Source organism: Oreochromis aureus, linkage group 7 (genome assembly GCF_013358895.1).
Source record: "Oreochromis aureus strain Israel breed Guangdong linkage group 7, ZZ_aureus, whole genome shotgun sequence".
NCBI lineage: Eukaryota > Metazoa > Chordata > Actinopteri > Cichliformes > Cichlidae > Oreochromis > Oreochromis aureus.
This window is the reverse complement of record NC_052948.1, coordinates 26,835,443-26,848,459: the sequence shown is the minus strand read 5'-3', so window position 1 is coordinate 26,848,459 and position 13,017 is coordinate 26,835,443. Positions and strand designations below refer to the sequence as shown.

The 13,017-nt window shown below is 39.9% G+C and overlaps 1 protein-coding gene across 9 annotated transcripts in view; it reads right to left on the bottom strand.

Annotated features, from left to right (window-relative positions):
* The window catches only part of zc3h18 (zinc finger CCCH-type containing 18), a 55,548-nt gene extending 42,798 nt beyond the window's left edge, over positions 1–12,750 (bottom strand). For 3 of the 9 annotated variants that reach the window (XM_031753489.2, XM_031753487.2, XM_031753488.2), the window contains exons 1-2: positions 10,728–11,685; positions 5,302–5,386 (exon numbers count right to left, since the gene is read on the bottom strand). In XM_031753489.2, coding sequence (XP_031609349.2) covers positions 5,302–5,386; positions 10,728–11,642 — 1,000 coding nt within the window. In that variant the 5' untranslated portion in view covers positions 11,643–11,685. Of the gene's footprint in view, positions 1–5,301; positions 5,387–10,727; positions 11,686–12,299 lie in introns of those variants that run through there. The other 6 variants (XM_031753494.2, XM_031753490.2, XM_031753491.2 and 3 more) reach the window with 6 other exon arrangements.
* Positions 12,751–13,017: the final 267 nt, after the last annotated feature.

The following is a 13,017-nucleotide window of genomic DNA, read 5'->3' as shown; positions in this document are numbered from 1 at the left end:
CCGAGGAGCCTCGCGGAGTGATACGTACTGTGCTTCAACGTAATATTACCATATTGTGTGTGTATAAGGACCATAAATGGCACCTGTTCAGGGACATGGTTACGAAGTGGATTTCAAACTCCAGGCTGTCAGTCACGCAGTAGAAGTTGGGAACAGAGCAGCTGTGAAATCTGTCCATGTTATTATGCTCAGCGTCTTTTAGTTTACATTTTGACTGCACAATTGTGAGCTCTTTGTTATGCACAAAACGACATAGTTTTCTTTTATTTATGGAGCATCATTATTTAATAAATGCTCATCATTTATTTTTGAGTAGTTTTTTTTCATGTACATCTATGCTGTATGCTAATAAAAGTGCCTGTGTGACATCTGGGACACAGCTTTGACTAAGAACTCTCTTTTTGTTCTTACTTTATGGCTTTAAAAAAATATCGAGATATATATCTTATATCGCCATCCAGCTAAAAAATATCGAGATATGAATTTTGGGTCATATCGCCCAGCTCTACACGGCGCCCAAAAATCTGTCAAGAAAATGTTATAGTACGACTTTGGTAAGCTAAGAAGCCACACCGCTTGATGGATTGCTGGAGCATTATGGCTACCGCAGTCAGGAGCCTCGCGAAGTAATCTGGGTCCAAAACTCCGTCCTCTTCAGGTCCCAAAGTCAAAAGAACACTGCAGCATCACTGAGACTTAAAAACTGTCTAAATTCTTTCATCTTTAATGAATCAGCGTTGCTGCTTTACCAGGTGTAACAATTAAGTTTAAAATCCAGGCTCCCATGAAAACAGAGTTTATTAAATTTAACGGAGTTAGAAGTTAGCAGAAAGTTAGCTCGCTAGTTTCCACCTAAACATGATATAGCATGTTCTGACTGAGAGATTTCTGAAAAAATTAAAACGTACAGCTCTGCTATCACTTCCAACATAAATGAAGACAGAAAACTAAACAGCAGTGATGTTTGTAGGGTTACTGAAGTTGGACTATTGCAGCGTGACTAAGGGAGGATTCAGGGTCACCTGAGGTCAACGCTAACTATATGCTTTATCAAAAATGGTAGTGCTACTTTGAGTAGTCTTGAAGGAATTGGATCTAACAGATGCCTTGATGGTTTGGAGGAAATGATTACAATCAGAAGAAATAATTTTAAATATCACTAGTATTGTATGTAGCTGTATATAATCATACATTTAAGTCCTAACATTAATTAATGCTTTAATCTTAAATATGATCAGCCTATCTCTATTAATCGGCTATGTAACACAGGCCTTCAAGCTGGCACTAATTAAACCGTTACTTAAAAAGCCATGTCTTAACCCAGCTGTCTTAGCTAATTATAGGCCAATCTCCAATCTTCCTTTTCTCTCAAAAAATTCTTGAAAGAGTAGTTGTTAAACAGCTAACTGATCATCTGGAGAAGAATGATTTATTTGGAGTGTTTCAGTAAGAACTTATCACAGTACACAAACAGCTTTAGTGAGGTTACAAATTAGGGGTGGGCAACATATCGAATATATTCAATGGATTGCAAGTTTTTCCATGTATGATGGTTATGATGGCTTTATCAAAACCATAGAGTATAAACTGCCATGGCAATATCAAGCGGTCTGCATGTAATTTACTGTGAGTTTTTTCCTCCTACGTATTGCAAGTGCATCATGAGCAGTACCACGAATTTATCCCACCAGCTGAAAAGTCATCCACAGCAAAATAAAGAGGGTTTTAAACTCTGCATGAACCAGCTGTGACTGTTCTTGGTCAGTCGTTTTTATAGTCAATGTCTAGACTGTTGTTTCTGTAATTTGAAGTCATGACATTTTTTATTTTGCAACTGTAATACATTTACCGAAGAAAAAACAGATGATGGTTCCAATGCTGGAGAGATTGTCAAACGGAAGGGCCACAGAAGTTCCGTAGTGTGAAGGTATTTCGGCTATTTCAAGTCTGACAAAAAACAGAGTAGCGCGCACTGTAAATTGTGCCGAAAGCAAGTCTGGATATACAATAAAGCGGTGCATGCTCAATCTCTGACTGAAAGCGCTAATTCGTCATTCGGCTTTTGTCAGACTAAAGTAACTGTTAAAACTGCTTGAAAAGCTAAGCTATACAACAAGGAGAGATTGATGCTACGTCCACACGTACCCGGGTATTTTTGAAAACGCAGATTTTTCTATGCGTTTGCACCTTTCGTCCACACGTAAACGGCGTTTTCAGTCACTGAAAACGGAGATTTCTAAAAACGCCTGCCAGGGTGGATATTTTTCGAAAACTCCGTTTTGCATTTACGTGTGGACAAGAAAAACGGAGAAAACGCAGCGTCAAAGGTGTGCGCCTTTTTGGCGTCACACTGTGCGCCACGTTATTGTTTCGTGAAATGAATTTCTACAATACTGTTACTGTTAATTGTACTCTCTGCAGTGTTTAAATGCTTACATATACACACATAGTTACTGTCCCTCCACATATACGACTCGGTTCTGTTTCTATGCCCCATCTTTGTTTACTATTTCCTACCGAGGCTTCTAGACTTCTGATTGGCCAACATTTCTACGGTTAGGAATATATCGCCACCTGTTGCTTTGCCATGTTCCTAGCAGCGTTTTCCTTCATTTCTGCGTTTACGTGTGGGCGGGATTATTTTTAAAAGCGAAACGGAAAATCTCCGTTTTCAAAAATACCCGTATGCGTGTGGGCGTAGCCTGAGAATTTCCTTTTAGTTCTCAGTTTATTTGATATTGACAAAAGTTAGTCAATTTTGTCTGTTCTTCAGTAAAACGACCTAAGATTTATTTTTAGAATTAATATTTTGTTTCTAAGTGGAATTGACAATTTAGTGGTCTGTTTTGTTTGTTCTATTTTGAAACTTAAACGCTTTAGCGGCTGCCTTTTAATGTAGTTTACAATATTTGCCTTTATCTGAAACTGAAGTCTCATGTTCCTTAAGTACATCTACCCTGTTGAACTTATTATGGGAAATAAATATTTTAATTAAAACAAGCTGCTAATTATTTCACATTTTACTTGTGAGCAACGGCACATTTAAATCTTACAAATATAGTTATTTGGCTTATATCGTGATATATATCGTTATCGCCTGAAATGAAAAAAACATATCGTGATATGAAAAAATCTTATATCGCCCAGCTCTAGTTAGAACCAATTCTGTTTACATTATACATGCTTCCCTTAGGCCCTTCATTAGAAGGCACAGCACAGCTCCCTGTTAAATCCAGAATGGAGTTTAAAATCCTTCTACTCAAATACAAGGCCTTGTATAATCAGGGCCCATCTTATTTATTGACCTTATAGTACATTATCACCCCAATAGAACACTTCATCCTCAGACTGCAGGCTTACTTGTGGATATTTAAAAGTACTATGGGAGGCAGAAACCTTCAACTTTTAGGGTCCTCTTCTATGGAAAAAAAGGTCCCAGTTTGGACACCCTCTCTACTTTTAAGATTAGGCTTAAGACTTTCCGTTCTGACTAATATTATAGGTAGGGCTGAATCAGATGACCCTGAATCCACCTTTAGTTAAGTTGGGGGCTTCCCATGATGCATTGAGCTTTTCTCCTTTTCTCACCCCTTTTCACATAACATGTGTTTAGACACTGTATTTTCACTTTTTTCCACAGCATGTCTTTTGTCTCGTCTTCCTCCCATCACCCCCAACCTGTCGCGCAGATGGCTGCCCCTCCCTGAGCCTGGTTCCTTCAGCGGTTTCTTCTTGTTAAAACAGAGTTTTTCCTTTCCACTGTTATCAAAGTACTCAGTCATAGAGTGTGATTAAAGTGGTGGGTGGCTCTCTAACATTTTGAAAGAAGCCAATTTAGCCTGCAGGTTTTAGATCTCACCTTGGGTCAACACACCTGAATCACATGATTAGTCGTTACCAGGCCTCTGGAGAACTTCAGGACATGTTGAGGTGCTAATTTAGCCATTTAAATCAGCTGTGTTGGTTCGAGGACACATCTAAAACCTGCAGGGACACCGGCCCTCGTGGACTGAGATTGCCCACCCCTGGCCTAGCCTTAGCCTCAACATGCTTTGAGTCACAGTGGCTATATACCAGGGGTGTCAAACTCCAGGCCTCAAGGGCCGGTGTCCTGCAGGTTTTAGATATCACCCTGGATCAACACACCTGAATCAAATGATTAGTTCATTACCAGGCCTCTGGAGAACTTCAAGACATGTTGATGATGTCATTTAGCCATTTAAATCAGCTGTGTTGGATGAAGGACACATCTAAAACCTGCAGGACACCGGCCCTCGAGGCCTGGAGTTCGACACCTGTGCTATATACAGTGCCTTGAAAAACTATTTGCCCTTTTTAAGTTTCTTAGATTTTCTTTTTCTTTGCGTATTTGTCACACGGAAATGTTTGCGATCAAACAAATTTTGATATTAGAAAATGATTCCCTAAGTAAATACAGGAATTTAATTTTTAAAACATTATTTATGTTGTTTGTCCCTGTGTGTTGGCCCTGCGACAGACTGGCGGCCTGTCCAGGGTGTACCCCGCCTCTCGCCCTATGACAGCTGGGATAGGCTCCAGCGCCCCCCGCGACCCTGAAAAGGATAAGCGGAAGCGAATGGATGGATGGATGGATGGATTTATTAGAGCAAAAAAGCTATCAAATACAGTGGTCCCTTGTTTATCGCGGGACTTACGTTCTAAAAATAACCTTCGCAATCCGAGAAGTAGCCAACTTTATTTTTTACAATTATTATAGATGTTTTAAGGCTATTAAACCCCACACTACACACTTTATACACTTTTCTCAGACAGGCACAAACATTTTCTCGCTTTTCTCTCTTGTTTAAACACCCTCAAAGTTCAAACCTTCGTAGAAAAATAAGTGCAGTATTATAGAATGAAACCAAAGGCACCCGCGGTGCTTTTGACGGGGCAAAACGTTTCATCGACATTGTTGTGTTTGCTGGGGAGAAAACTTACAAACATACAGTACAGCACTTCAGAGTCACACAGCTAGCGATCGAAGATTTATGTAAATTTGACAAACTGAACACATTCTGTACTGTACAGGAGACACGGCACGAGATTGATTGACAATGGTCTACAGCCAATCAGGACGCAAAACACAATGCGCTGTAAGAAAAAAAAAAAAGCATGCAAAATTGCACCCCAAAAAAATCCGCACAACACCGAGACCGTGAAAGGTGAACCGCGTTATAGCGAGGGACCACTCTATATCAAATATGCCCCATGTGAAAAAGTAAAAAGGATCAAGGTAAATACTTTACTATGGCACTCCATCTGCTGTTCACCACCTACCTTTAATGAAAAACCTGCAGATGGGACGTGGTCGGATCTTCCTGTCTGAAGGATCTTTGACCTCCCCCTCCTCCAGATCATCATCCTGCATACACATACACAAGCCAAATCATGACACTTCACAACACATCACTGTATCCAAACTATTAACTTGACTAGAACTAGTGTTGTGAAGTGTATCTTATTTGTATTTCAAGTGCAAAGTAGAAATTGTTTTAAATGTCTAATGAGGAACAATCACTAGGGATGGGTTTAAAATAAATAAATAAAAAGATTTCCTAATTCAAATCAATTTTAATTTGAATAATCCAATAGCGATCAAATCCTGAAATCGATTTTTTTAAATAAATGTATTTTGCCAGAAATATCAGAATCTCAGCTAAAAGCTCACAAAACTATTTCAACAACCACCAAAGAGCTAAAATAGAAAACAATTAAAGAGCAGATAGACAGATTCTACACAAAGATGTAAACACGCAGCTTGTTCACTCGATGGCACGCACACACCACCGGGTGCTGAAAGCCAACATCTCATCACAGATTCCAAAAATGCAGGTTTCGTCATTGCGAACTCTGAATTTTGCAGCATATTTTCAAGGAGGTTATGTGCTATAAAAGATCAGGCCAGGAAAAACTCCTTTATATTTTTCTGGGTTTTAGCCTCTGTTAACTTTGACACAAAGGCATCTGCTGTGATGCTTGCACCTCTGATGAAGTCTCACAAGTGTCAGCATTGTTTTTATACCTAGTTGGTTTACACAAAGTTTGTAATTGCAGACAAATAGTCAATTCACTTTGGGCATGTCATTTTCCAGCGGGAACCTCAGAAAAACCCCTGGGGCTTTACGGGTTAAATAATAAGTCCCAAGACTGTAACTGCTTTAGGATCCGTTTTTCCTAATTTGGAGATAAATATATTTAATTTACAAGGTTTAGAGGGTTCTTTCAAAAGTACATATCCAAGATAAATGATCATAATCATAATATTTCTGACTGAGTCAAAAGTGGAATTGAATCGAACCGGGGCCTTGTGAATCAGAATTGAATCGGTTAAAGAAATCAGTGAAAATAGCCAGCCCTAACAATCACTAGTGTGTGACATTCTGCTGATCCACGGAGTTATTAGATAAAGCCTTTTAGTGCCCATTCTGCCTCTCCACTAGAGGCAGAACATGACATCACTTGGCTGGTTGGTGCTAACAGACCTGTTAGCCCAGTCTGTTGACAGAACCGATAACTCAGTGGGGAAAAAGAGGACACTAAGACTAAAATGCCATCTAATGGTGGCCACCTTTGCACTTCTCTTGGCTGCAGCAATCAGTTTTATTCTGTCCACTTTTACACTCTGTCTCTTAAGCAGTAAGTGCCTCCTCGTTGTTGGCTAGCTAAACTGAAACAGGAAAATCCACCTGTTAGCTGTAATGTTGGGGTTTGCAGAACACGTTATGAATCAGGTGCACTGACAAGCTGCATTTCAACACACTGGGTTTTTTTTCTTGTCAGGTCAGGTGTACAGACCGACGAACACAATCAGCTGACGTCTTCATGATGTGACCTTCGGATGCCCATTGCGCAACATGTCTGACATCCCCCGTTATATGAAACGCGGCCTTCAATTTGGAGACAGTACTAGGGCTCACTCCAAACAATGTCAGAACGGTTTTTTTTAAACATCAAAGCCCCTTTTCCATCAGTACCTACTCAGATCAACTTGCGACGACTCTCCTGGTTTCCCATTACATTTCAGTACTACCTTATGTGCATGCTCGTCATAGCAATGGTGCAAGCATTCTGTGACGTAATTAATATGCGACACGAATGCTACAACAAAGGTGGATGCTGAGAAAACAATATACATGGTGCTTGGTCTGTGGTTTTTTTTGTCAGACTCAGGGAACCATGCAGTTGTTTTTGTGTAGCGATTTCCCTTGTTGCCGGGTTTCAAAAATAGTGGTTTTGATTTTCGTGAATGAGAGGCTCTCATGACTCATTGAGTGATGCCACTGACCAACCAATAGGTGGCATGCAATCTAATGACGTCACATTTTAGTACTTGCTCAGACCGCTTGGAACCCCGGCTGAGTAAATACCAAAAAAAGTACCTGGTACTAGTTACTATGACCTAATTCTAATATGACCGAATTAAGAATTCACACCCTTAAAACCCTTGTGTTTACATTCTGTAGTGCGCACAACAAGACATGCCTAGGCATGTCAGAGAACAAGAACCCAAAACAAACAAAAAACTAAACCGAAAGCAAAACCTTTTTCACCACTTAAGGCAGAAGCAGGCTACAAATGCACATAGGGCTATGGTGGAGCAGATGTGTTGTCCAGAAGTTGTTGTGGCTGCCTATACTGTGGTGTGAAAAGTGCTTTGCCCCCTTGCTGATTTCCTATTGTTTTATATGTCAGTCACACTTAAATGTTCAGATCATTAAAACAAATTAAGATATTTGATAAAGATAACAAAAGAAACCACAAAATTCAGTTTCTACATGAAGGTTTTTATTATTAAGGGGGAAAAAAAATCTAAACCTACATGGCCCTGTGTGAAAAAGTGATTGCTGCTAAATCCATTGCGATAATTGGGAATAAGTCTCTTGCAGGGCTGTGGAGGAATTTTGACCCACTCATCTTTGCAGAATTGTTGTAATTTAGCCACATTGGAGGATTTTTGAACAGGAACCACCTTTTTAAAGGTCACAGCATCTCAATAAGATTCAGGTCAGGACATTGATTAGGCCGCAAAAACAAAAGTCTTTTTGTTATTCTGAAGCCATTCAGAGGTGAACTTGCTGGTGTGTTTTAGATCATTGTCTTGCTGCAGAAGCCAATTGTGCTTCATCTTGAGGTCATAAACAGATGGCCAAACACTGTCCTCCAAGAACAGAATTAGCGGTATTTTCCCAAAAGCCTTGGGGATCATACAGGGAGTGCAGAATTATTAGGCAAATGAGTATTTTGTCCACATAATCCTCTTCATGCATGTTGTCTTACTCCAAGCTGTATAGGCTCGAAAGCCTACTACCAATTAAGCATATTAGGTGATGTGCATCTCTGTAATGAGAAGGGGTGTGGTCTAATGACATCAACACCCTATATCAGGTGTGCATAATTATTAGGCAACTTCCTTTCCTTTGGCAAAATGGGTCAAAAGAAGGACTTGACAGGCTCAGAAAAGTCAAAAATAGTGAGATATCTTGCAGAGGGATGCAGCAGTCTTAAAATTGCAAAGCTTCTGAAGCGTGATCATCGAACAATCAAGCGTTTCATTCAAAATAGTCAACAGGGTCGCAAGAAGCGTGAGAACTGAGAAAAGTCAAGCGTGCAGCTGCCAAGATGCCACTTGCCACCAGTTTGGCCATATTTCAGAGCTGCAACATCACTGGAGTGCCCAAAAGCACAAGGTGTGCAATACTCAGAGACATGGCCAAGGTAAGAAAGGCTGAAAGACGACCACCACTGAACAAGACACACAAGCTGAAACGTCAAGACTGGGCCAAGAAATATCTCAAGACTGATTTTTCTAAGGTTTTATGGACTGATGAAATGAGAGTGAGTCTTGATGGGCCAGATGGATGGGCCCGTGGCTGGATTGGTAAAGGGCAGAGAGCTCCAGTCCGACTCAGACGCCAGCAAGGTGGAGGTGGAGTACTGGTTTGGGCTGGTATCATCAAAGATGAGCTTGTGGGGCCTTTTCGGGTTGAGGATGGAGTCAAGCTCAACTCCCAGTCCTACTGCCAGTTTCTGGAAGACACCTTCTTCAAGCAGTGGTACAGGAAGAAGTCTGCATCCTTCAAGAAAAACATGATTTTCATGCAGGACAATGCTCCATCACACGCGTCCAAGTACTCCACAGCGTGGCTGGCAAGAAAGGGTATAAAAGAAGAAAAACTAATGACATGGCCTCCTTGTTCACCTGATCTGAACCCCATTGAGAACCTGTGGTCCATCATCAAATGTGAGATTTACAAGGAGGGAAAACAGTACACCTCTCTGTTTTTAATTATGCAAGTGTCACCTGCACACACAGATATCCCCCTAAAATAGCTAAAACTAAAAACAAACTAAAAACTACTTCCAAAAACATTCAGCTTTGATATTAATGAGTTTTGGGTTCATTGAGAACATGGTTGTTGTTCAATAATAAAATTATTCCTCAAAAATACAACTTGCCTAATAATTCTGCACTCCCTGTAGAGATATTTTCTCTGGCAAAACGTATTCACCTTTTCACGCAGGGTCATGTAGGTTTGGATCCCCCCCTCTCTAATAATAAACACCTTCATTTAGAAATGTAATTTTGTGTTTACTTGTGTTATCAGTGTGTAACATTTACATTTGTTTGATGATCTGAAACATTTAAGTGTGACAAACATAGAAATCAGAAAGGAAGTCAGAAAGGGGGCAAAATACTTTTTCACACTAGTGTATAAAACATCCAAAACTAAAAATATATTTCTAGTTTTAGTTATTTAACAGTATCTGTGCATAGGTTTTACAGGGCCAAGAACTTTTGTTTTGTACAGCTTAAGTTGTTAAGTCGTTATTTTATACTTACTAAATACTAACACTACTAAATTTAAAAACTGTATCAATGACAATATTATTTCTGCGTAGCATCATAAATATTGTTATCACAAACATTCTTGAAATATTGTGATGCAATTTTGAGGCTATATCACCCAATCCCAATGTAATACTTGTGTTAAACCCCTTGAATTAAATTTGAAAATCTTTACTTCAACCACATTTTGACTGATTAAAAATCTACTGTGATAGTGTACAGTGGCAAAACTTTCCAGAACTACTTCATTTAAAAAAACAAACAAAAAAAGAAACAGAATTACATTACCGTATCAGTATATGTATTATATTGCAAAGGGACTTGTATTGTGGGCTTTCTAATCCACAGCTCTATTGAGATTTTGCAACAACATATAAGTCAACTATTAATCAAATACTAACTGTATTTGGACGTTTTTTTTGGTTTTCCCTCTTTTGCTCTTCACACAGAGCATTTACTCGCATGCATTGAAAGCCTGCTAAAACGTGACTCATGAGAAAGATATGGACCTCAAACACAAAAAGAAAGAAGAAACCTTTGAGTTCTGAAAATGTTAAGACTACAAGGCTTCATATTCTTATTTCTCTATTATGAGAGTGTAACACACACTCAACACACTCACCAGTAGCATAAAGAGCATCCAGCCAAATTAGGTCCAGTCCACTTGGAATTTTTTTTTTTTCAGATTTAACACCACTCTTTATGTTTAATGGCTATTTGTTCTTAAGGTTTATCAATAAAACAAAAACACAGTAGCAGTGCTTCCTGATTAAAGGCTTATTTTCAAACACAACACGATTTACCTGCACTCAGCAAATCAGACGGCACTACTACCAACTGAACTACAATAACTTACATCAATCTCTCCTTCATCAATTTCTCCATCATCCTCATCCTTCTTCTTGTCTCTGAAGGAGTCCTGGCGTATCCTCTCCGGCCCTTTCGACCCATCTGTCCTCCTGGATTCGCTGTGTTTAGGAGATGGTGGAAGGATTGACTTTTTCTCCTTTTTACTGCTTTTGTCCTCGCTTTCCTCCTCATCTTCATCTCCCTCTACTTTTGTGTCTTCCTCATCTTCCTCCTCGTGCGTAGGGATGCCAGGCTCCTCTGGGACCTCCTCATCATAATCAAGCTCATGTTCGTCCAGTTCCCGGGAAACTGACACAGAGTCATCCTTCACTTCCCTTAGCACAGCAGCTCTTCTTGTCTCTTCATCTCTTATTCTTCCATCCTCTTCATCTTTGTTTTTGTAATCCTCCTCCTGATCATCCCCTTCAGCTACCTCACATTCTGCAGAGGCAGCTTTTATGTAGTCATCATATCCTTCCTTCCAGTCTTCTCCATCTTTTCCAGCACTGAGGCTCTTGGCATTTTCTGGCTCAGAGTCTGGGGATAATGGAGTGCTGACAACTCTCTCATCATCCTCCTTTCTTTCCCTCTCCTCCGCCACCTGAGGACTGTCTTCATTCCCCTCCATAAGCACAATGCTCTCATCATCCTGTCCCAACTCTCCCATTTCTCCAAAAGGTTCCTCATCCTCTGGCTCCGACACAAAGTCAGGCACCACCTCATCCTCCTCTTCCTCTAATTCCACATGTTTTCCATGGCCTTCCATCACTTCTATGTCCCCTTCTTCATTGAGGAGCTCGCTGTCTGAAATGACCCTGTCCTCCTCTTCATTAGGAGACTCCAGCAACTCACTGTCAGAAAGACCCTTCTCCTCCTCCTCAGGAGACTGAGGGGACTGGGTAGGGCTTTCAGGAGTATCCATGTGAATCCACTCTGGTGCAAAAAAAAAACAACAAAACAGCAATCTGTCAAAAAAAAGAAAGAAAGAAAAGACAACTGTATGTCACCAGTAATCTGATAGTAATTTAATATTGTTCAATCTAATGCTACGTGCCATTTGATAATCGATTTAAAAACAGTCAGTTAAAAACAGTCAAAATTAACCAATAAAATGTCTAGAATCAAAAATTAAATTTAAAATAATGCACCACAAAAAAATGTTAATTCTGCTACCAACTGAAAGAAAGATGGTACAGTTAATTTATATAGTAATATATAACTGTCATACACCATAACGCTAAATACTTGTTTTTGTTCATTTGGTGATTGCTGACACAAAGAACGGAGAAAAACTAATTTCTATTAACTTTGATAACACCTTTCCTGAGATTGAGACGTAATTAGATGTTGGTCACAGCAGTATATGTTTTATGAAATTATAGTTTCCGGCGCTGCTAATTCACCAGCAAAGTAAACGTTAGCTATAACACGCTAACTAACAACCACCATTTAGTTTTACGTGTATATAAGTCTCCATATTGCTCCATGGTACAACTATATGTGTATACATAATTAGACAACATGCTCAAGTTTATAAAGACAGGTTTCCCTGTAGCATAATGTCACTGGTAACACTTACAATGGCTGGGTCGCGCTAGTTCGCAACAAGGCCCATAACTTGGCGGCGCGAAGACAAGGCTAATAACGAGTAAAGTGTCCCCAACCTATGGATAGTTTTCTTCAGCGATTATAAACGCTTGGCTTAACCATACAAATAAGTGGACAGTACCGGTTTAGTACGAAGCGTTCGCACCAGTACACTTGGCCGTCTTACGGTTAACAATGTAGCCTCCCCTGAAGCTAAGCTAAAAGAGCAAGTACACAGTGCTAGGAGTTAACAACACATTTTTTAATCACCTTGCCGACACAAAGCTCTATAAAGACCGCGCCTCTACCTTTTCAGCTGCACTCTCCCGCGGATAAAACTTTTTACTGTCTGCAATAAATATTAGACGGTTTTATTTTTAGCCGCTGTAGCGATGAAAATAAAGCACCCTGCACGGCCCAGCGAGAGCGGCCATTACCTCAACGTCATCAACATACGACAACCGTGTGGTTGGAACCGCGCTGAAAGCTAATCGGGGCAGACCTGAGATCAGTATGGGCCAACGTTGACAGGAGAATATCTGTAATATTTTAAGAATGTTGTTAGACATACATGATTTTTAACCAGTTACTTAGAAATCATGGAAGACATTTTTGGGGAGCAGTTAAGTCGTTCCATGTAACTATTATTTTTGATTAATGTTTTCTCTTCTATTCACTTGGTGACCTCTTATCTCTGGTGACAATAACTG